The sequence below is a fragment of the Syngnathoides biaculeatus genome, chromosome 2, assembly GCF_019802595.1.
Source record: "Syngnathoides biaculeatus isolate LvHL_M chromosome 2, ASM1980259v1, whole genome shotgun sequence".
Classification (NCBI taxonomy): Eukaryota; Metazoa; Chordata; class Actinopteri; order Syngnathiformes; family Syngnathidae; genus Syngnathoides; species Syngnathoides biaculeatus.
The window spans coordinates 2,832,547-2,857,997 of NC_084641.1; the positions used below are offsets into that span (position 1 = coordinate 2,832,547).

At 42.4% G+C, this 25,451-nt stretch overlaps 1 protein-coding gene and 1 long non-coding RNA gene across 3 annotated transcripts in view; one reads left to right on the forward strand and one right to left on the reverse strand.

Moving 5' to 3' along the window:
- epha2b (eph receptor A2 b) overlaps positions 1-20,746 on the reverse strand; it is a 34,612-nt gene extending 13,866 nt beyond the window's left edge. Inside the window, exons 1-3 of the mRNA XM_061813095.1 lie at positions 20,450-20,746; positions 19,282-19,361; positions 16,210-16,858 (exon numbers count right to left, since the gene is read on the reverse strand). Coding sequence (XP_061669079.1) covers positions 16,210-16,858; positions 19,282-19,361; positions 20,450-20,537 — 817 coding nt within the window. The 5' untranslated portion in view covers positions 20,538-20,746. The remainder of the gene's footprint in view (positions 1-16,209; positions 16,859-19,281; positions 19,362-20,449) is intronic.
- On the forward strand, positions 2-11,575 carry LOC133496971 (uncharacterized). Of its 2 annotated transcripts, none has more exons than XR_009793906.1 (5): positions 2-57; positions 658-811; positions 882-947; positions 10,891-11,089; positions 11,194-11,575. It is a non-coding gene; the product is annotated as an uncharacterized LOC133496971 (long non-coding RNA). The 2 variants fall into 2 exon arrangements; XR_009793907.1 differs by having other exon boundaries at positions 35-76.
- Positions 20,747-25,451: the final 4,705 nt, after the last annotated feature.

Sequence of the window (25,451 nt, forward strand, 5' to 3'; positions counted from 1 at the left end):
AAAAAAAAAAAAAAACAACAACAACCAGTCGTCCCGCATTCAGCAGCAGGAAGACGGGTAACGTGTGAGCCAGCAGGTTCCAGTCATGCTTAACTTCAAACACTGAGATCCCCGTGAAACGTACACATTCTGTCCATACAAATGCTCACTTCAAATCCAGTTTACAAGGACAAAGACTTCCCTGCCTCATTAAGATGTTGCAGTCGAGATTGGATCTGGATGAAAGTACACACCACATAGTATATATGATGTGGGGGAAAAAATGCCACTCATTTCATTTTCTATGGTATCAAAATAATTTGAGAATTTGTTTATGCGGAAGACCTCCTTTGTGTAGCCTGAAAAGAAACACACACACAGACACACGCTAATGAAGGCATAACCTTGATGGAGAACATATTGTAAATAAACTAATGATAGTAGAACTACTAGATTATTGAGTTCCGACACGTGATGCAGTTTTCCCCCACTTGTAGTGATTCACCTACCGCAGTTTTCAAGTATTATGTGGAACTACAATAACGAAAATCTGTGTCCTCCTCGCATGTGCCACAGTCAACGATGCACTTATCAGATGCTTATTAAATGCTGGGGTTTAAAAATTTCACCTCCAAAAAGGGGGACGGTGCAAAGTAACTTTGTGAACCACTGGCTTAGGTGAACAATAAAAGAAGGAGAATGAAGACAAACATAACAGGAGCTGCTATCAACCACTGCTCACACGCGGACTCCAAATAGCAAGATCACACCGAGGTAGCTGACGTCAAATCCCACCACACCATGCTCTGCTTTTTAAAAGCACATATCGCAGGTATTACACACATGCTGGCAATTTGCTGTGCCCTCAATTACGTTACCAATCTGTTTAAATACATTTCAAGAACCTGCGACCCTTTCGAGGAGAAGCGGATCAGATAACGGATGGATGCTTAAAGCACGTGGCAGAGGTAAAACTACGATAATGTCTCTGTATTGCAGCTTTTCACGATATGATGTGTTAATTTGCACCACTGTTCTTAAACAGTAACACCCTTGAAAGAATACTTATTTGCCTAGAAAAATGTTTTTAAAAAAAACAAGACAAGCTTAATAAAAGGACATTGACAAATCATTTATAAATATTTTCTAAAATCTGAGAAGCAACAGCAGCGGTGAATGAAGGGCATTCAACATTCTAGCACATTCTATCCCCCCCTCACACCACATGCATGTTTTTTAAAGCATAAGGCCCAGATAAGGTGACACTTTATTTCACACATCCAGTGTCAGTGGACAGAACTACAGGTAGCGCACCCCGCCGTCTGTCGGCGTACTGAAATTTGAACTTAATACGGCGTGAAATGTCCCAGAGAGCACTTCGTAAAAGGAAAAACGAGAGGGCCCCCCTTCGGGCGAGAGCATTCCGCCAGCGGCAGCAATGGCGGCCGTCGCTCGTGACCTCACACCGTGGCACGTTCGCACAAACGCACCATGCAGACAAACACATACGGGTGTGTAATATCTGGAATCAGAGCGAGGATTATGTCTGCTGCCCGTCACCTGTTCCAGTCAATTAGGCTGCATTTCTATATGCAGTACATGCATGGCATGCTGAACACACTTTTCCCCCTCCACTTGAAATGCTGCACTATAGAAGTAGCCCCAGACAATGGCGGTGCTTTTTTATTTTGCCCAAGATGTCTTTAAAGACTTTTGTTTTGTATTCCTCAGAGTTAGCGCCGTAGCTATACCGCTCACTCTCTCCCAGCGGTCTATGCACAATAGACAAAAGATAGAACCATCATCACATGGCCGCCACGAAGGCACAGGAGGTATTGTATGTCTTTTAGAACTGGTTCTAGTCACACAGTATCTCTGTGACCCAAAAATACATCGACCCTATTCTCTGCCTGCATTCCACCACAGTCCCATTAAACTGCAGCGGCCAATTCTAGAACTAACAGACTTTCTTGACGGTATTTTAAGCGGGAAATGGAAACTATTTTTGAACGCACTGTTCGGTCTCACCGGTCCATTTTATCCAATATCTCTTATAACAGGGTCTGTTTGACAGCGGTTCCAATGTGTAGCATACCATTTAGGGATAAATAAATGATATGGATTGGCCTCACAGTTCTGAGGACCCAGGTTCAATACCAAACCTGCCTGTGTGCATGTTCTTCCCATGCCTGCATGGATTTTCTTCGGGCACTCCGGTTTCCTCCCACATCCCAAAAACATGCAACATTAATTGGTCACTCTAAATTGCCCCTCGGTGTGATTGTAAGTGCCACTGTTGTCTGTCTCCATGTGCCCTGTGATTGGCTGGCAACCGGTTAAGGGCGTATCTTGCCTCCTGCCAGACGAAATCTGGGATTGGCTCCAGCACTCCCGCGACCCTCGTGAGGATAAGCGGCTCAAAAAATGGATGGATGAATAAATGATATACATGTATTTAACTTTTGTCTGATAAAGAGAGCAATATTCTTGAAAATTCTGGTTCAAACTATCGTGTCATCAACCCATAGTTATCACTGCGCACAAAAAGTCCGCCAACCTGTTTTAAGGTTTGCGCTTGTGATGTTCCAGATAAGGCCCGTTGAACGGAAGACTTTTGACTTTGACAACAACTACAGTTTGCATTCTGGGGAGTTGTGTTTTTATTATTATATGTTTTACGTCATCACGTGAAACTGGTCAGTAGTGGAGAAAAAAGGATGGGGACCGCTGCACTGTGCTGAAAAAATATCAAAAACATCATTGATTAATTGACTTTGACAACAGCAGAGACATAAAAGTGGAATGATGAAAACAATCAAAATTGGTGACAAGACGAGTGCCAATATGAAACTGATTAATTTTCAGCTGAGTGGAATTCATCTAGAAGCTAAAAAAAGAGTGCGACATCGTATCACTTGGATTTACTCCTTGACACACAGCAGAGGGGAGCACAGCAGCGAAGAGGTGTACATTAACTTGAAGGGCGGACGGCGCACCAAAAAAAATAGTTTGCATGAAAAGAATTCTCTCGCATGTCACTCAAGCCTCCCATTAGGACAGAAGCTCCTGTCTACCTCGGCCAGCTGCTTGGCTATTGATTAAACCGGCCAAGTGAGGTGCCGTGGGGAGAAGATGATGATCCTGCTGTGGGGCTTGCGGAAAGGGTAAAAAGACACAGAGCAAACCTGACTTGAGCATTGAGAAGGGGAAGCAGCTGCTGCCTGTAACTCACATTCATCGTCCTACCTCTCCTCACTCCTAATCCCCAAATTCCTTCCTCCCCTCTCCCCAACGAAGCTATTAACATTGCTATTCACCGGCGAGCGAGCAGCAGGCGATGGGAATGCCACGCCATTCAAGTGCTAAGAGGGGGAAAAAAAAAAAGACTGGAAGATGGGAGTTGCCCAAATGCCACATGGCAAGTGAAAAAAAAAGAAGCAGGCAGGCCTACAAGCCTAATGCATCTTGCGCGAACTTACAGTTGCATCAAAGACGCATTCCAGTCAACGCCACGCTACAGGAGGGCCCGACCAAAATAAACCCCCCCAAAAAATGGACTTTCCACTATGTGACTTTATGAATTCAAAGTGTTTATTCATGTGTGCTTCTCTAGAAACTGGAGGAATAAAAACAAGCAGTGGGATTACTCTTTTACTACTGACAAGCATATACAAAAACCACATAAAAACAAGTACAAAGTAAACGCTTTTTCTGTGTGTGCAAGAAATGTTGGGCTAAGTGTCCCTAAAAGCAGACAAAGATCCAATTTCGTACCAGTGCATACGTTGACCTCATACTGTACATGACCGATAAAATCTTCCGGCTATTCCAGTCTATGTTTCAAGCTACTGTAGATACTGTGACATACTACGCTCGGTGGTTGCATCCATTTCACAAAATGCTGAAGTCCGTCAATAGAGAGGCACAGTTGATCAATTGATAGTCGTGCTGGGCAGTATACCGGCATCTCCTTTTCAAATGTTGCGCTTCTAAAGAGCCGTGGTGTAGGAAAACAGTTCTGGTAACAGTGGTGTTAAATTACCGGGAAGCGGGCTAAGACACTGAATGTTCCAAAATCCAAGCTGCAGAACGCGTAAAACACAATAACAGAACAACTTGCAACAAATGAGTCGATTATTTGGAGGATAATTGTGGTTTCAAATAGCCGACATTGGCCGAAATTGGGCAAATGTTGCCAGGCTGAAGTTATGAAATACTGAACAGGAAACACTTAAGCCAAGTTGCGATTTATAGTTTTAAAATGATCAATATTGGCTTTAAAACAATTTTCTGATGGAAATGAATCATTCATCGAAACTGCATAATCTTATTTTACAATTTGATTTGTTTAAATGTGCATAGAGACCTCAAAGCAACGCAATACTACTGGGCCTGGACTTTTAACTAATACAAGTTCTACTACATACCATTTATGATGTGACTTTCCTTTGCAGTTTACTTTGTTTTACTTTTTTTTTTTTTTTTTTTTTTTTAAATGTGAATGACCTCAAGGCTCACATAAATATTAATTGCCTCTTCATTAAGTTACTCTTGTTTTACGTTTCCTGTTTAGGTCTACTTGAATACTGTATACACAGTAAAAGTTCTATATTTTGACTGTATTTGTCCTTGAATTATAATTCCTCGGTGTTTCACAATCATGAGTCGGTCTTCTATGAAAACAGTTTCTTTTTCCTTTTCTTTTTTAACTTGAAATTTTGTGTCATACAGCCCAGCACTGATTTTAAGGCGTCATCTTGGTTTCGTAGCCCACAGCATCTTGTAGCTTTCGCATGAGCTCAGCTAAACCGTCCATTTAAACGAAATTGCTCAAGGGTACCCAAATGTAACCACTTCCTCGCAATCAGTTTTTGATGTCAATATTTTTCTTTTCCTAAGTACTTCCATTCTTCATGGCCCTTCTTGTAGGTTTTGACCCTTGAGCCAGTAAGCCAAGGCTCGACCTTAACTAGGACCATCAGTCGGGGGACTGTTGAGGTTTATTACCAAGACAACAACGAAAGGAAGCTTTCCAAGTCCATGCACAAGGCGGATTGTTTCGCGACACGACAGGAAGGAGGAAGCGTGAGGCTGGCGCAGCGCTTCCTTCCTTCCTCAAGCGTTCAATGAAAGTAACAAAACACAGAAAGCGTGACCAAGAGAAGGAGCAGCAATGAGTCGAAACCAAAAGGAAGACTCCTGATATGACCACGAACAAAAGCCTTTTAAAGTCCAAACACTTGATGAAATCAAGGCACCCATTTTCTCTCTGGACTGATGCAAAGTGAAGTGCTGTTTGTCATTTCAGTCCCCACCAGCCTCCAGCGGCTCTGTTTGTTTATTGAGGCTGAGTGCAAGGGCCGTGTTACATTCTGGCAGCCCCCCGGTCCGGGAGCCGGAGCCACGAATTGCCCCTCCCGGCGCGTCTGCACAAGTTAAGACGGATGAGACGGTGACAGTGATGAATGCGTCCTCGGATAGATGGATGAATGGCTAACACGGAGGCTTGACAAGGGAAATTGCCTCCGAGACCCGGAGCGTAAGTGGTAGGGGGGCCCCTCACTGGCGTTTGCCAGTAGGGTCATGTGTGCCTGAGGGCAGCGGTGAGTTAAAGGGTGCGCGCAGCTTTCAGGGAGTCGCTGGCCTGGCCAAGGAAAACAAACTCATGTTCGCAGTGAGGAGGTGAGAAACAGGCCAAAGAATTGTCGAAGAACACAAAAACACGCTGACTGGATGAATACAAATAAATGTGTAAATCATTATCCCCGACTGCCCCTTTCATGAACTACTTGAATCTATCACGGCAATATGTCATGTCCTTCTGATTGAATGCAGGGTGACAACACGTCATTAGCATTTTGCCTGCTGCTGCAGTGGAACAATGGGGGTCTCTGTTGGGGGAGGTAACATGAGGTAGAGGAAGGTGGTAGGTAAGGGACGGTGGAAGCGTGCACATGGACGCTCATCAGCCAAAAGGATTAGCAGCTGTAAGGGCATTACATCTGTTTGAGAATTGCTCCTCTGGCTTTCATGTGGCCGTTAGCAAACACAATCCATTCTCTCAGCCCCGTTCTCCCCTTGGACCACCGGCAATAGGGGGCGGCTGGATGCACCCAATCAAAAGACCAGTTCGAAAGGGGACTAAAGAATAAAAACACTGCTGGCTTGCTTAAACTGAAAGCTGATTTTTTGTAAGACCTGTGGAAATCCCACTATAATAAATTATTGTAGAACTAACAAATGTAGATAATAGTGAAGTGATAAGTCAAACAAATGCAGCACGTCTTCAGAAAATCAGACCAGATCCAGCCAAAGCAATTGCCGTTTGCTCCATACGAAGACATGAGAGGCCTTTGCTAGTGTAGTCGTGAACATAGCGGATCTGTCCAAGGCCGGCAGCGAGAATAACTTCAAATAGTGAGTATGCACAAGTTTTTTATCATCAAGTATCATGTTCAAAGCACTTTTTTTTACATCAATATATTATCAATAGCTATGATGCTCTTTACAAAGCAGACAAGCATCTTGGCAAGTTATAACTTGTACATGGAATATTGTGAAATAGCACAGAAAGGACACATATTGTGTTTCAACAAATAGCATTGTGTGAGCATATATGTGTGTGTGTGTGTGTGTGTGTGTGTGTGTGCATGCATGGGTGCGTGCGTGCGTGTGCGTGCGTTTATGTGTGTGTGCGTGCGTGTGTGTGTGTGTGTGTGCGCGTTTGTGTGTGTGTGTGCGCATGTTTATGTGTGTGTGAGTGCATGAGTGCGTGCGTGTGTGTGTGTGTGCGCGTCAGAGTGTTTATCAAGTGGACAAGGAGACAGCCAGGTGGCAAAAAGAGCTCTCTCCTGGATGCCGTCTACTTCCTGATCAAACGCAACAATAAAAATCTACGAACATGGCTGAGCGTGGCCGGCCACAATAGAAAGCCCTGAGCCAAACGGGTCGGGGAGTCAACCGGGGATTAGGTGGCCTCCGGCTTCCGCTCATCCTGTTGGCAGTGATAGGTGGTAGGCTGTTGTCGGACGAGGAGATGAATGACACGCTTGGAAGGAAAGTGCTGAGCTCACCTCACACAGCAGAACAACACGTTGCGCTTTGCGCTGCAGTGACCCCCGCCCTCGCCCCAGCGCTCCCTCCAAACCGCTACCACAAACACACATCTATACACACACAACATTCCCAAGTTCCCTTCTAGCAGAAAAACACAGTCAATAACAATTTGTAATGGAGAAACCACATCTATACATCTCAACTATTCAGCTTTATTCTATACAGAAAGAATGAAAAAACGTGCAAAGCGTGTGAAACGTCAGTCCAGTGAATATCAAAAGTATTTGGGGGTGATTTGTCTTTGTAATTTTGTCCATTTTTACTCAAATTTTTCCTCATCGGCACTGCTTCCAGTAAGATTTCAGCCACTAGGTACTGCTATTTCAGTGTAATCTGCTCAGGAGTTCAGAATCTGTAATGCTTGTCGATGTAACTTTAACTAAATTAGCAATAGGGCGGTTTCTCGAACCAATAAGATTTTGTGCTCAGCCTCAATGAGGTCGATATTTTTTCATCCGTCGGAGAAAAAGCTAAGCTAACTTTGATCTGCTGAACTAACTTTGACTTATAAAATACATGTTTAGCAATCTGCACACCTATATACATTTACAAACCAGCATCTGTGGTAAGTATGACGCAATCTATTTAAATGTTCTTATGATTCTTTCATGTTATGAGACAAATCCATCCATCCATTATCCAAGCCGCTTATCCTTACAAGGGTCACGGGAGAGCCAGAGCCTATCCCAGCTAGCTTCGGGCGAAAGGCAGACTACACCCTGAACTGGTCGCCAGTCAGTCGCAGGGCAGATATTGACGCCATCACTGTGCAGCAAAAGATCCCACGTCGCCCTCACCAAAGTCAGGTGTGTGTACCACTACACAATCAGTGACTACTTATTACACAAATCTTGATTCTGAAACACCTAACAATGGATGTGGCACGGTTTTGTCTTTTTGTGGAGTATTAATGGTTTCCATAATTGTGACTGATTACATCAGGTAATTCCCTAAATGCACACACACCCTTTTTCAGTGTTTTGATGTCAACAATATTAACAGAGGTGAACTCCTTTTTAAACTTGTATGACTCGTACACTTGTGAATGTTTACTTACAACACTTCTTAGAGTTAATAAAGCTTTTATGATAGCGACGGTCTGACCTGGTAACAGATTGAGCATTTCCCCTTGGGGAAAAGACATAGTTTTGAAATTGTGCTAAACATTCCACTGCAGTGGCTTTGATACCATATCATTAAATAAATGCCTGCCCCGCCTACGTTACCATACTTAATACAAATTCTGTCACGCAAGGGTGCAATTCCCTACGCAACAGAAAGAGAAAGCAACAAAGTAACAGCCTTCACTGTAATGGCGCATTTCCTGTTGGCTCGTCGGCAGAGGCTGGCAACCTGGTTTCAAATGTTGAAACATGACATGACTTGAAAGAGCCTTTATCATCCTCCCATTATTGAAGAAACGACTCCCTCGCCCACCCGGCACATCCTAACTTGGCACCACATCTGAAGAATCCGTGTTTAAATTGAACAAAAAGAGCTACGTGTGCATTGAACTTATCAGCGTCGCATAGAAAAATCTCACTCAGCAATTATTGGAGACATGTCATCCAGCACAGGTCAACAAAATGAATTTGGCCACATTCACGACCAAACAAAGTAAAATGGTGGAAGACCTTGGTCTGAAGGGGTTAAAGCGATTAAAAACACACAATTGACTCAGAGCACAAGAAAATGGCTGTGATTTACTTGCTTTTATCAAGATACTCCAAAAGAGCCTTCCTTGCTGAAATTCCACCGTTATCAGAGCCTATTAGGACAATAAATCTAAAGAGGAAGTTCATGTTGCATCCTTGCTAAATGTCAGTCAGCAGTCATCTGTTGACAATCAAGTCCTTCAACATTAAAGGCGAACAGTCTCATTTTCTGTCACACGAACACAAAATTAAACTGTAAAACGTTCAAACACAAGACACATAAAGCTAGCACTTTAGAGGCCACTCACATATTGCTAGCTAGCGGCTGGCAGAGTCTAATTTCATATGTACACTCAATGCTCCTTCTTGTCAAACATCGCCAACAAATGGATTCCAATTCTCAAAAACACACACCAGTATCAAATCAAAGTCACTTGTTCCCAAATAGTGGGTCAATTAGGACTTCTGCAATGGGAGGAAAACATCATGCAGCAATTAACCAAACGGTTAATAACTGAACTTTTAGATTTGAATTTCTATGGTGGTTGAATGTGGTGAGGAGAGCTGAGCAGCCGTACAATGAATGCTCCCATCGGAGACGTGCGGAACGGGATGTTTCAGCGTTCCTGGTGTCATATCCACGACTTCCGCACGCCGGCTCAAAAACAACCAACAAAGCGACTTTTGTTTAGCGGCTTGGTGACCTTAGGTGACAGTGCAGGTCTTTGCGTTTAACACTGAATAACAAGGATGGGAATGAGGATGAGTATATACCTACAAAGAGATGGGAGTTTTTAAAAATAAATACACTAATAGAGCGCAAATGGGAGCGGTCAGGGGAGGGGTCGGAGGTAGACGTTGCGCCAGATGAGTGAGGGGGGAAGCACACAAGACTAGTCGTTAAGTAAACACACCCAAGACAATTGACCCCTCCGTGGATATTGCGCAATCCGCGTCACTGACCAATCAGAGGCCAGAGATCTGCATAAACCACGCCCCTTTTTGCTCCCGCCATTTTCTCAGTCAACATTGCATAGTCCAGTATAGGTTTTGTTAGCATTTTATCGCGTATTTGGGTTATTTAACAAAAAATATGGTTAAGAGGTGTAGTCACGGACTTTGTAATAGTGACGACAGGTATCCTGAAAGGCTAGTTGGTGGAGTTCCATTCGTACCCTTTCCAAAACCGAAGACCCAGTACGAAAAATGCCTTCGATGGATCAAACTTTGTGGAAGACCGCATCATCAACTAAATCCATCTAATATCAACTGGAACAGATATGTTTGCACAGAGGTATGCCTTATATTTGATTTTCAATACATGTCTCGTATAAATGAATTCAAAGTTCTTCGCTAGCATAACACTGCTGCGTGTGAATGATTGACACACTTATTCTTTGTTGAGCGATATTTAGCAATGATCGGACTGCACAAACGTATGGATTTCTTGCTGGCTCCCGACCGAAGCTTAACCAGACTGTGTTTGCACGAAGATATGCCCTAAATTTGATTTTTAATACACGTCTCGTATAAATGAATGAGACGTTCTCCGCTAGCATAACACCGCTACATGTGAACGATTGACACACTTATTCTTTGTTGAGCGATATTTAGCGATGATCGGACTGCACAAACGTATGGATTTCTTGCTGGCTCCCGACCGAAGCTTAACCAGACTGTGTTTGCACGAAGATATGCCCTAAATTTGATTTTAAATACACGTCTCGTATAAATGAATGAGACGTTCTCCGCTAGCATAACACCGCTACATGTGAAAGATTGACACACTTATTCTTTGTTGAGCGATATTTAGCGATGATCGGACTGCACAAACGTGTCGCTTTCTTGCTGGCTCGCGACCGAAGCTTAACCAGACTGTGTTTGCACGAAGATATGCCCTAAATTTGATTTTTAATACACGTCTCGTATAAATGAATGAGACGTTCTCCGCTAGCATAACATTGCTACGTGTGAATGATTGAATGAAATCAGAAGCATGGCGTCTCTCTCAGTTAAGAATGTATTGTATTTAGAATCTATAATATATCGTTGATTTGAATGAAATCAGAAGCATGGAGTTTGTCTCAGTTCAGAATGTATTGTATTGTATTTGCCATTTTTACTGTTTGTCTTACGTCAGGGCACGTGGTGTGACGTCACTTCAGGAGGCGTGGTTAAGTGCCCTGTACGGAGGGGTCAATTACTAATCATTCACATCATTCACCACACGAGTACAAGTTAGTCACCGACCGATCGTCACGTCACCCGAGGATGAGCGTGGAGACTCAGCCAGAGTGGAAAATTAGGAGACGCAGAAAATAGTTTACAGGAAGTCTCTGGTAGGACCAATAATCACTTTACTGGAACTCCACAAAGGCTCCGGCTCATCCAGGATGCTAATTCTGCACTCAGCGGTCCAAATACTTCTCATTGCCTTTTCCAGAGCAAAAACCACGACGTGCGATTAAGTGTGATGAGGCTGATGAGCCAAAGTCTGGCAGCCGAGGCCGTCCGTTGCTCCAAGGTTTAACATTGCAGCAGGAAGGATGATGTGGAATGAAGGACCCGATAGGAAATGAAGAAAAACGGAGTGGGGCCAAGAACTTCGTTGAAAATGGATGCATGGTACGAACGTTAGAGAAGTTAAATAATGGAACAAAATTACAGTCCGAATTCAGAAAGTATCTCAAAGTGACCCTTCTAAGTCAAACGTATGCAAAAGAGAATCCATTCCAGCCTTTCCCGAAATAACAACACCCCAAACATTTTTAATAAAAAAATAACTCTCTGAAATATTTAACTTTATATAAAGTTTGTTCACTCATATGGCGTTTCCCTTTGGAAGTTAGCATTAAGTTAGTAGCCTTTAAGGTAAAGTTGTGAACAAGTTTTGAATATGCACTGTGTAATTCTCTTTGTTTTAAATTTTGTTTGACAAATACTACAAGCGGCTATGGCAATAAACTGTATGAAGCTTCTTTTTTGAGGAATCGTTCACTATTTTCCAAACTGCTGCACAATGTAAAGTACATTGAGGTGAGCCATCTGGCATCATGCAGCGCTCACCTGAGTGTTGGCAAGTCAAAGCAAAAATTGTCGGGACCACAGTTCCTATCTAGAAAAAAAAAAAAAAGTCAGGTCAAGTGTAAGTTACGCCAGCACTTTACTGATAATGAATACGCTAATGGGAAAAGTTGAAGTGAATTTGCAGAGGACCAACTGGCAGCAAAAGTTATCATATTACTTACATTTGTGCATGATGCACAATTCAAATGATTATCCAGACCTAGTATTCACATCAAGAGATATTTTGATACCAGAAGTTTTTAATCCACAGGCAAAATACAACCATTAGAGTAACTGCAGTCAGTTGTAAGCATGGTCGAAAACAATCCAGCCTTTCAATTTAAACAATTATTCCAATAAGGAAATCATAGCAAAGGAAATTGTATGTTCGGGGTCGAAACCTTCAGAAACTCTACAGACAATTGAACACATTACGCTGTTACCAAAGTTGAAAAAGAAGTTAACTGCGGCAAAACAACAAAAGCGCTTGGAACTTTTCTCGCTGCACTTAACTTGACTTAGAAATTCTTCTTTACTTAACTACCTTTCTGGTGGAGGCTGCTCTTTTTTAGCGAATAAAAACCACAGAAAAAGAAAAATGTGCGCTATGCTACATGACAGCAGTTCAAACTCCACACCGCAACGTTATCATTTAACTTCACAGACTGAAAACTTTGTTGCTCCTCAGAGGCGTTCAAATGAAGAGATGTTGCCATTCATGAGCAGACTTTGTCGTCGTTACGTCAATACTTTAAATTAAAACCATATTTGTAACTGTATTATTAATTGCAGCAGTAAAAGCGAGCTACCAAGTAGAAAGGGTAAATATGAGTGAAAGCACTACTAAACATTTCGTCATTGTTTGATTTATCGTCAGCTTGACGGTCACGCATTGTAAGAGCCAAAATGAGCCGCGTGTTTTCATTCCAAACAATTTGGTTGGCGGACGTGAGTTACACTTTATGAATGTGATAAAATTCTGTGCAGTCACATGGGGGGAGTCCGTCATCGCACCGTCGAAGATTTCCCTTTGAGCAAACGCGAGCATGAGCCGTCTTCAAATGTTTGCGGAGCAGATGGAGAGCAAAAGCAGACGCTTCCACCTTCATCTCTTACTTCCTTTATGCGTCTCTGAGCTCCCATTTGACTTCATCTTGGATTTGCAGTGTTTAGTCATTATTATGAGAGGTCTTGACCCCCACTCTACCACCACCACCTCCACCTCCACCAAGCACTACCAGCATGCCTGGGAAGGAGGCTGCTCTTCAGCAAACGGATCAGGAATGCACTGGGGAGGTGAGCGGGAAACAGAGCGCCTCATTGTTCTCCTACCTTTACATTCCAGTCTCTGTTTTAAAATCACAGGCCTCCTCTAAATACAAGCTCTCTGTCACTTTTAAGAGGTTTTGTCCTCATTCCCACCCGCCTCTGTCGCCCACATCATCTGACCTGGCACTTCTCTGGCCAGCCTAAAGTTGATGGACTGACAGTAAACGTCACCACTTTTATGCCGTCGAAAGGGGAAACTAAATGCAAATCTATTACAGGCATGCGGGATTTACAAGCCTAATCCAGAGTGCATTTGTCCATGTGCGCATACGCGTGCTTGCATGTGTGTGTGTGTCTTTACATTGGCGTGTTCCACAAAAAGAGCAATTTGGACTGATGGAAGTCATGAGGTGTTTAGTCATCTGAACAGGCCTGTCTGAGCATGCAAGTGGCACAACACACCTTAAAGCTGTGGCCTAGAAACTTGAACACTTATCTGCATTTCCACTTGCACTAACTGGGGAAAAAAAAAAAAAAAAACTTTTTACAATAAATCTGAGGGGTAGAATTTGATCGCAACAAATTATCCTGTTGTGGCTAATAGCACACTAGTACCTTGATTTACAAGTTGATTTTGCTAATTGGGCTTTTATCCGCGGCAAAAACAGATCAATGCCCATCAAAGGTCGTTGTGCAGTGTGCTTTCATTCAATTACACTCAATTGCCAAAGTTATGATTCGGGATTTGTATTTTCAACTGAATTTGCAAATGAATCAGAATCGGTGCTCTGACTGTGGTCAACAAGAGAATGTCTGCTGCAGTGGAATGGAGATTGTAGCGTATCACAGTGCAGCATCCAGCGCTTGGGAACAGCAACAGGTTAAGTTAACATTAACAAGGGTATCTAATTTAGTACTTTATTAGCGGGGTATACACAAAAGCAACTATTTTGATCGTCGATTGATCGAATCTTAAACTGTCCAAACCGAAACATTTCAGCCATCTCAACTGGAAATATTCTCAGATTTCTTTAGTCCGTCACGAAACCAATCTGATTATCTTTTGTGTTCAATTAACATGAGACATTTACAAACATCTGGTTTTACTTTGGAAATCAATGATCAACAATAGTGCCAATTTTCAGACTGATGTTGTGCACCGAAGCAGTAAATGAATCATAACACATTTATGTTTGTGAGTTTTCTGTACTGTCAATTTAAAATGTTCTCTTTTAAAATAAAGGGATGGGAGTTAAAAAAAAAAAAAGGCTTTTTAAGACAACGTTGATGAATGGAAAGAAATAATTGACGGATTAATCGATTATTCAAATGATGGTCAGTTGCGGCCCACACCGCACCATTTATGAAACCCAATAAGAACAGCTGTACAACAATATCATCATCAAGATAGACGTGAACAGGTGGTGTCTGCTCACATTCAATGGAATTTACACAATCACATCCAACTTTCTTGGGATTTCCCATTTCTGACAAGGGAGATTTTGCAATGATGATGTCATCAATGTATGGACTCTTGATAAAATGTGATCGGAATATGCTGAGAAGGGAAAGTTGTACATAAACACATGAGCAACGACATCATCTCCATGAAGGAGGTAACAAGTGAAGTCGTGATAATGACAGTGGAGAGACAAGCAATAAATAAGGGATTTTAGTCTGGTTTAGGGTTTCAAATGAGTTTTTCAAGACAAAGTTGTGGTTTCAAATTAGGCTTTGAAGTGGAAAATGTTTGGGTTTCGAAGTGGACTTTCAGGACAGTGTTGCAGTTTCAAATCAGAGTTTGAAGACAAAGTTAGATTCGAGCATGGGCTAAAGATTCCAAATTAAGGATTGGAAGAAATGCTTGGATTCAGGACAGGGACAGGTTTGAAGAGTTGGCGTTTCAGGAAAGGATTAAAGTTCCAAAATGGGATTTTTGGCATTAAAAGTCATGGCTGGAAGACAATATTGGGTTTTCAAATTGGGGTTTGAAAATAAAAGTCACAGTTTCAAGTATGAAGCAAAGGTTAAAGTTTCAAATCAGGAATTAAAGCAAAGGTGTCAAACTCAAGGCCCGGGGGCCAGCTCTGGCCCACTACATGATTTTATGTGGCCTGTGAAGCCAGATCTAGAGTGCTAATTTCCATGATTTTTGTAAAAAAACTGTACCAAAATTTCAAATTGTCATATATCGTAAATGATAAAGTTGAGATATTACAAGCATTTTTCTGTTACTAAACGTGAACAGTTGAAAACCACATTACCCTTGATTTCTGATTCCAAAACAAGTTCATAATTCGGTTCTGTAAATATGATGAGATGATTAAATATGTTTGTTCCACAGTCACAACGGCCCTCCGAGGGAAACCAGAACAACAATGTGGCCCGGGAGAAAAATGAGTTTGACACCCCTGACTTAAAGCAAAGGTTAAAGGTCAAGTGTCGTCAAACGGATGGTTTTTGGTATATTATTAATGAAACTCCCACAGCCTATATGGTCCCATGTGTTTTTTCACCACAAAACATGATTTTGACGTACACAGCTTTTTGTAACTCCCGCCATGAAAATCCTCTCAGGGATTTGTTTTCGAAAAGAAGCAGGAAGTGACGTAAAGGACAGCGTCGCCCCCTCGTGGACTCGTTTGTTTCCATTAGTTTTACCTCCGGGAATGTAGCTCGTTGTTCCTTCGTGTTAGCCAAAATGCCGGCTCATTGCATTGCTGGACAAGTACGGTTTCTAGACAGTTTCATATTTTCAAACTAAGACTATGGTTCATACTTTCAACCAAAAACTTAAAAGACAGTTGCACCCTCCGTACAATTTGTATTTGTTTCTCAAATTTACCGCAGAGGGTAAAAAGCACTCACATCCTCCTTGTCTAGGTTGTGCTTCCCAGAATCACGGTCAGGGGTGAAGCTGAGACATGTAAGCATTCCTTCCATTGCAGAGGAGCCACGTTAGCCAAGGGGAGAATTCCTCTGAGCGATGATAATAACGCCCATGACAAACATACGCAGCAAACGACGCGACAGGAACTCAAACAAACAGTCAAGCCAAATGGTCAGTGTGACGAGACATTCACATGGGAACGACAACATTTGGAGGGTTCAATCAAGCGCTTACCTTGACACACGTCTTGGTCTTTTTCATAGCCCGCTTTGCACTGGCAGTGCTTGACTGGCAACACCCATTCTCCATCCACGGTGCAGTACACGCGAGGCGGCTCCTCGCTGACGGCGTTATCCACGCATACCCCGTTCACTTGCCTCAGAGCCTGGTTCTCACCACCAGCCACAGTTTCCGGGAAAGATGCCAGGCTCATCACTGTGGCGGGGCAGGTTTTGTAGTAAACCCTGACCGAAAGAAGAGCCACACAGGCGCCAATGTCTTGAAAAGCCAAGTAGAAGCCTTTCCGAGAGAGGTTCTCCACCACCCGAGTCTCGGTGTTGATGCGCAGCTCATTCTTGCTGGTGATCTCGTCGGGAGCGATCGTGGCCACTTTCTTGAACTGGCCCTTGCGGAAGGTGGTGCCCACGTCGACGTCCGACTCGGAAGTGAAGAGGTTGAAGGTTTCCTTGCAGGTCATCGAGGCGCCGTCAAAAGAGTTGCAGTCCCGAACGATGAACTGGAGCTCCACAAAGACCCGCGAGGCTGTAGGTCGCCGCTGGATGAAGGTGGTGCGCAGCCAGTTGTCTTGCTCGCGTTCGCCGACATTGCAAACAGAGTAGGTGTAAAACTGAGAGCCATTCAGGGTCCGTTGGACCACCTCCCACTGAAAAACAAGGCAAAGGCACACAGGCTAACAATAGAAAGGTCATATAATGTTACTACCAGGGATATATTCTTTTGGCTTTACACCATCATCATAAAATGCTAATTATCAGACGATACCATTCAGGCTGATCACATTGGTGTAAAACCTAATGTTCTTTGTCCTCTGTGAAGAACAACTAACAATCCGAAATCGGAAAAGGGGCTGAGCCTCCAACAAAATACAGTATGTTCGTCTTAGAGTGGCCCCAGGTGGCCAAGGGCCGCAGAACAGATTTAAGGCACCATACAAAAACACTCATAGAGGTCGCGACCCTCGCTCAGGTACCAGAGGTGACTGTGAGATTTGCCTCAACGGACTGTGTTTGGACTTAATATAACAACAAAAAGCTGCTCAGTGTGGAACAACCTTTATATCCCAGTTAGCGTTAAGATCCACTAACATCACCTTTAAAGGTCCCTCCCGTATTTTGGCTACTGAGATCTCCAGACCACCATTGAGTGACACTCTAACATGGACTTAGTACTGTGTATAAAATCGTCAATTTTATTTTAACCTTGATTTTGTCATACGAGTGTCCAGAAAAGGCCCCTCTGACAATTACTTCTGTTTGACCCAGTTTGAAATCTGATTTGTCCATATTTGGCGAAGACCGCCCCCTTTCATATGTTTGGCTGCTTCCGTGGAAAAGACCCACTTGTTTGGTGACGTGTTTATTATCTTGACACCGCTGGCTCGGGAGTGCAAATGGAAGAAGAAGATCTTCGCAAGTGATAAGCTCGAGAAATTCCAAAGAGGTGATTGCAGGACCCTCGGCAGAGAAATGTCTGGAACTCAGAATGCCTGGACCGTTTGAATTCACTTCACGTGTTTACCGAGACACCATTGAGTCAAGATTACATCCCAAATGCCAGAAAAAGTTTGGTTTGGCAAAATATGTCCCGTTTAAACCTCAACAAAAAAAATGCCAAACGCACTGAGTGCATTATTGTGTACTTTGTTTTCTTACCCTTGTAATTAATATATTGTACTTGCTCTGAGTTACTTACCAATGGGCTACTCTGAACGTGTGTTATGTTTTTATGTTTTGGAGACGAGAAATGGAAATTACATAACCCAGTTTAATCATGTACTGTACTTTGGTTAATGTGTTTTATCATGGTGCATTTTATGATGGTGGTTGAGTTTTTCGCAGAGACCAGAGAGTGACTAACATTCTTGATCCTTGAGGTATTTTGACAAATGCATGTCACAAACACGTTATTAAGACACTTGGGAATGGCTTGAAAATTGTTGAAAAAAAAATAGTCTCTCCTTTAAGCAGAGTAACGCCGCCTGGACATGTTTCCACAGCAGATGTGAACTTTCCAAAGATTCTTTTGACAGCACCTCAATGATTATTACACCTATCCCTAATAGAAACACTACATTTGAGGGATGGATTCAATTTGTATGCTTTAGTATAGTAGATTGACAGTGGACCACATACAAGGGTTCAATCACTACAGTCTAAACCTGGATTTCATTTCCTTCAAGAGCAGCAATTAACGTCACTGCGGAACAAAAAACTAGGTCCAGTGTTCATTCAGTTCTCTCAAACACGAGTCGTGTGCCGAACCAACGCAGCGTGAGAAAGCAGCGCAAGCTTCCACGTTAGTTTTCCGACACAGCTTGTACTGTATACTAAAAGTTGCCGCAAATATTTCTGGAAAAGCCACAACATGTTTGAACACAGCCTTGGCTCTCAAGGAACAACTGGCCCCACGGGGGCTTTTTAAGGCAGGCTAGGTACGCAGTTTTCATACACATAAAATAGCTGCGTGTATAAAATGTGCGTGACCACCCCTGGTATACAAAGTGAAAGAAAAGTAGCATTTAAAGTGGAAGGACCACACATCTGAGTCATCAGCACGTAAAACCAGCCCATTTACAGTGAACTGGAGCACTCCATTACTCTGAAACCGCACTATGGAACTCGACAAACACACCTCCTGTATAATAAGCACAGTATTTGTATGAAAACGATAAAGGCTATTTTCATTTGTCTCTGAGATAGTTTGAGTTATCCGTGACCATTAAAGAGCCCCCTTGCCTCTGAAAAGGAGGCAGACCTTAAAAGTTAATTGCTCGCTAACATACAATTGCGCAGCCCAAGCCTCGAAACCACAAGAAGCCACAAGCATTCCCAGTCCAAGGCGAGCCACTATTCTGTCTGCCTCCACTTCGGCGGAGCCCAGACGTGCTCGGCGGGCAACTTCAAGCGCGTCCGTGGCACGTTTGACACAAAGGCCCAGAACCTTCACAAGCACGCCGCACAAGTCAAACGGTCAAATACTTCACACGAGCGAGGCTGGGGCCTTCCTGCACAAATTCCAAGTGTGTAAAGCGTGTGGGTGCTGCGCCAAAGCGAGGCCGATACTCACCCCGGGCTTGTCTCCCTGCTCCAGAGGCCATGTCAACCAGCCCAGCTCGCCTCCCGTGGCCTTCATGTCCAACAGCACCTCTGAGTGTGGACACGCGCACAGTCAGTCGGACATTTCTACAAGTGAAATCTCCTTTTCATTGCGGCCCACGTGGTACATAATTAAGGCTTTCTATCACAGTAAAAACCCACTGTATATAAAAGTATAAACGCCTCATATGATTACGCAATCGACCTGGCATTTCATCATTGTTGGATATAAATGGAAGAGAAAAACTAAAATTGTTCTATTACCGTATTTGAAAAGCACTGTGAAAGTTAAGTGTTAGTTTTTAAACAGATGTACACAACTCCACAAGCTTCAATCTAATACATCCGAATTCATGCTTAAAATACAGTATTGTAAACTGTATCCGTTTAATTCGGTGAGTGATTCTTTTGTATAGCACTGGAAGGACCATGTGTACTGTTAAGTGGCAGCCGTACATCACACTTGGAGAATAACAAACAGCAGAAAATTGCATTTGAAGTTAGAAGTAAAATATTAACAGTACTTATAAGCACTTGGTACACTTTGAGGCCAATTATGGTGTCCGTCACAATGAAACAAAGCTCTCTATTCACAATTTTTGGTCATTGTGTTTTTAGGTACCTATAAGGAGCAGTGGTATCAGTACTCGGTATCTGTATCAGTGAGTATCCAACATTGAAAAGTCATACTGGTAGAGTATTGGTTTCAAAATAAGTGGGACGGAACATTCCTAATAAATTCAATTGAGGTTAAGCAGGGATTTTATGGGCTGTGAGGGGGCCACGACTGGCACACACACACACACGCACACACACACACGCACACGCACACGAAAAAAAATGTGCCAGATTTTGTGCCAATAGGAAAAAAATCATCTGTAAATTCTAATCTCCGTCCAATTAATGAATCTGTCTTTCACAGCACAATATTTGAAAAACTTGTAAAACAAGCGATATTGTTCATTTCTAAGCAAGGAAAAGACGGGTCAATATCGATAGTGTATCATTAATACGGACAACTCAAGTGTTCGAACTAAGTAGCCTTCGATATCAGAGCTGCGCCGACCCTGGAAAGTTTCTTGGACGAACTCCTCGTGGCGCGCGTTCTCCCGACTCGGAAGAAGGTACGTGACACTCACCTTCTTTGCTTTGCAGCGTGACGAGGATGCCGTGGACGAGCACGCAGGTGAAGATGTGGAACGCTCGGGCTCCTGTGACAAATCCCATTTGCTCGCACTTGCTCGCTCGCTCGCTGAGCTGCGACTGAGCGACTGCGGAGCGCCGCTCTCAAAACTCGCACACGCGCACGCTCATTCACAAAGCCGGTGACGCCTGCCTGCTGCAACGCGCGTGCGTGCGTGTGCGTGGGAGGAGGAGATGAGGGGGAGGAGGAGAAGGAAGGGGCAGGATGAAGGCCTCTGAGAAACCTTTGCTGCTACTGCTGCGTTCAAGAACCGTCGGAAATGTCAAGAGTCTCCTCGGTGGAGGTGCCACATGTTGCTTGTAATTTCGACCAGTGGTGGACAAACAGTTTCGGGCTCAAGAGTAAAACGAACAGATGGGCTGAAACATTCATTGGCAGCGCATATAAAAAAACAAAACAAAGTAAAAGGGTTTTGAAAAAAAAAGAATTCACTTATTTTAAAAATGTTCTCTGGAAATAATACAGCTGAAGTTAACCCAATATTCAAACGTTATTTTCTATTTAATTTGAATATTTTCTGAACCACGAACCCTCCATTTATTTTCATTAGGGTCACGGGATCACTGTGAGCCAAGCCCAGCTAATTATAAAAGTGTTACCGAACACATCACCAACACATTACAAATATCTCATTGGACACCGCCTGATCAAAAAAATTGGCACCATAAGTATGAAAAGTGAATAATGATCCTCTCTTCCCAGTGAATTCACCAAAACACAAATCTGGGCCTGTTCAATTGAACACAAAGCCGCAGTTGACTTTGCTGTATGAATGGCAACAAGTGGAGCGACAGGTTTATGGCACCTTCTGCCATCTCACGGAAGAGCGCATCATTCTTCCTCAGGACTGTGTGGAAAATGTGCAAACCTGTTTTGAGGTTTAATATACACAAACGCTATTATCAAATGACCAAATTGGCAGTTCCAATTCAGTTCACTTTTTTTTCTTGCTACTTGGAAAACAATTTTCTGTTAATAATATTTGTTTTTGTTTTACTTTCATTAATACTTTGTTGCACTGCGTTTCATTTTAAAAAAAAAATGCCCGTTCAATCAAATAAAGTTTTCTGAGAGCCGCTTTTCTGAGATTAGTGTATCTCAGAAAAGTGATGCCAATAAAGCTTTGTAACACATCACTCAAAAAATGTGGTCTGGTGATATCAGGTAATCTGTGTTACTTTTTATACTAGTCAGATTACAGGTACTTTTTTCACAACAAACGGCTCTTATCATTTTTATCTTAAAATACACTGTTTATGCACAGTCAACAGATATTTATCATTAACAAACTACAGTGTTCGGGAACATAAGGCAAGTCAATGGATAGGTTTACAATTCCGCCATCTTGTGTGTCATAGAGGTCAGAGAACACAGATGATAAGAGAAGCGTGAAGTTTTTTTCTATCATTAATTCTTCCGATTGGTCTAAGGACTGTGGTGACGTCTTGGAAACCTATCCATAACCAAGACACTTTATCTGTCATACTGCATAGATATCATTCGTAGAGATCATTTTTCAGCCTTTAATTGAGTTGTGACTACTCAAACAGATGCAAACACATTATATTCTTAACTCTCCATAACTAAAATTCACATAACAACTAACTACAAAGAAAGTCAAAATATTTATAATTTATAATCATATTTTTTGCACATGGTTAACTTACGTGTACCTCTTAACATTTGAAATAAGTAAGTTCCTTTTAAGATCAAGGAATCAGTAAAGTAACTGAATTACTTTTTCAAGGTAACTGCAGCCACACTGGTGCACTAAGAGTGATTTTTCTTCCCCGAACTGTTGTTCTTACTCACCGTAATAAAAAAAAAAAAATGACGCGAAATTATCGAGCAGTTAGCTTAGTATTTTCTTCTTTTACGTAATTTTGGGCAGGCTGGATGCCCTTTGCGACCATGGCGCCTCCTACTGGTCTGTGGTGATATTACGACAGAGTTAAATACAACAGTGCCTTGTTTGTAATCTCAGGCGGTAAGAGCAATAAAAACCGTAGTGGGAATTTTCTCCTGGTTCTGTGTTGTCATTCACATTAAAGAAAAAAAAAATATCTGCAAAGATGTTAACAAAAACGTTATGTGTTCATGAACCTGCATGCTTGAAAAGTTACACGGCCAAGCAGGCCTGATGATGAATGAAAAATGGTGAAGGAATGAAAAGCACAGCATTCCAAAGATACCTACTGTATTATGCCTCACTTCCTCCACCCTTCCTTCCTGCCGCTGAAGTACAGAACAACATAACAAGGTTGCCCACATGCAGCAACAATAATTGATGAAATCTCTTATCAGAGTGTAAACAAAAGTTATCAACACTATTGCTGCTATGATCTGATGCTATCATCACCATGCTTCGCTGTAAAAATGCTCAAAGTGGTTTGTTTGGGGGCAAAACACCGGAGATTTTAAATGATCATATGTGAGGGCTGATTCATGTTTGTTGTGTCCATGGAAGTGCTTTTACTAGCTTTTCTTGTTACCCCAAATCTCTTATTTAGCTATGCCAGCAACATATAGTTACAAACAGAGGCATCAAATGCTCTCCAATTGATGGCGGAGTTTGAGTCCAGGGGTGTCAAACTTATTTCTGCCGGGGGCCACATTGTAGTTACGGTTTCCCTCAGAAGGCCGTTACGACTGTGAAACCATAGAAAAATCTTTTAACAGCCTTAACATATTTACACATAAAATTTACGAATTAGCTTTGGAGTCAGAAATCAACGGTAATGGGTTTTTCAACTATTGTTTGGTAGCACAAAAATTCTTGCAATACAATCAATGAATACAAAATTTATGATATCACAATTTGAAATTTTGGTATAGATTTCAATCAAAATCAAAGATGTTGATACGCATGATTTGCCTTTGCGGGCCTCACAAAAACATGCGGTGGGCCGAATCTGCCCCCGGGCCCTGAGTTTGACACCAGTGCGTTAACCTGATGCCATTCATGCAAGAGAATAAGTCACGACACGCTCAGAGTGAGAAAGCCGTCATAGCAATTTGCCAGTCAAGTGAAACAAGATTGTCTTTAGTTTAGTATATAATGTATACTTCTTGAGAAAAATAAAGAAGATTTTGTTAATATGTGCCCCGGTTAAATAAACGTTGGGAAACATTGCATGAAATACCATAACAGTGAAAGCTACACAATGTATGCAACAACATTTATACATTACACATGATGGGTGGCATAAATGAGGCAGAAAAAGAACATTTTATCCAATAGTCACATTCAGAGTGGCTGTTTATTGTCTATATAGGACTGGAAGTACTAAATGTAAAGTATCAAAAGTGCAATGGTGACATCAGCATAATATTTTTTTCCCTCATGCATTTTGTTCTGGTCCATGTGGGGCATAATTCCTAAAGTTACTGTATGTTTTGCACAGACAAAAAGTATCGTCAATTCCAGTTTGCAAATATACAGAGGGAGCCAGACCTCCATTTTTAAGACAAACCTTCAATTGAACGGTTTGGCAACAATTGGTGTTGTTACGCTTGGAGGAAAAAGAGGGAAGCTTGCATGCCTGAGAACACAATCCCAACTTTGAAATACGGAGCGGGCAGCTGTTGTGGGGTTGTTTTCCTCCAGGAGGGCCTGGTGAGCGTCATAAAGATAGATGGCATCTTGACAAAATAATATTTTGTGGAAATACTGACATCAGCCAAGAAATTAAAGCTGGGGTGCAAATGCGACCCAAAACATATTTCCAAACTGGTTTCAAAGTGGCTTAAGGACAATAAAGTCTACGTTTTGGATTGGCCATTGCAAAGTCCTGACCACAATTCTATTGAAAATTTATGGGCAGAACTGAAAAGAGACGTGGGAGCAAGGAGGCCTACAAACTTGGCTCAGTTGCACCAGTCCTGTTAGGAGGAATGAACTCGTGCAAAATTCCTGCCAACTGATGTGAAGCTCGTGCAAGGATATCTGAAATGTTCTCGTCAAGTTCAACAGTTTCAAGGGAACGGTTCCAAATTCTCATTAAATGTTTGTAAACATCTGGACCCTTGGAAGAGAATCGTGGAAATGTCCTCCTCATCTCTCATCATTCTGGCATTAAGCAAACAGAAATGATTTTGTTAATCCTAATTGACCTAAAACAAGAAAACTTTAGCCTGATTTCATGTCAGAGAGAGAGGAAAAAAGTGGTTTCAACTATAAATGCTTTTCAATGTACATGGTGGATTTTTTTTTTTTTTTTAATAAGAGATTGGTCAGTCAGTTCATGTCGTAAAGAGAGATTGTGGGAATAAATTTGAATTGGTGATGAAAAGTGATCAATCAATACAAAAGTGCTATTCTTAGATGAGGCTGCTTTTGTGTAATATTCAGAAATGCAGAGAGGATTGAAGTATATAACCCCTGGTGTGCTTTGTACAGTATTGCTCTACAATCCAAAGACGAGGACAGGAAGGGACAATTGTTACACTGACGCATGCACAACCGTTTGCCACCGTGAAAGGATCCAGCGGAGGGAGACGTAGCTTTGTCGCACTCATCTCGGCATACAGCGCCACAATCGGCGCGACAGGCGCGGCAAAATGGATTCATACAGGCATAATGGAGACTCCAAATCGCAGCTGGCCCACGTATAGCCTGTCATAACTTACAGGAATTATCCCCAAAAGGCGTGCAGACAGATCCCAGCGCGAAAAGGCCTCATCTCGTGATGAGGTCGCAGGAGGGAACGTGGGAGCGATGTGCAACACTTGTCCCCGGAAAGCATCGGGATCCAAACTACGGCCCGGGTTGCCATCCGGAGCCAGTCGTCAGTTTTGTAGAGGTCTACGGGATATTTTTGCAATCTTTAAAATAATCACAGCCGTGATATATAAAGGGCAAAATCAAAATAACAATTAATTTTATTTATTACTTTTCAAGCTCAACTCGCTATGCTAAGGAGCTAACTAGTCTATGC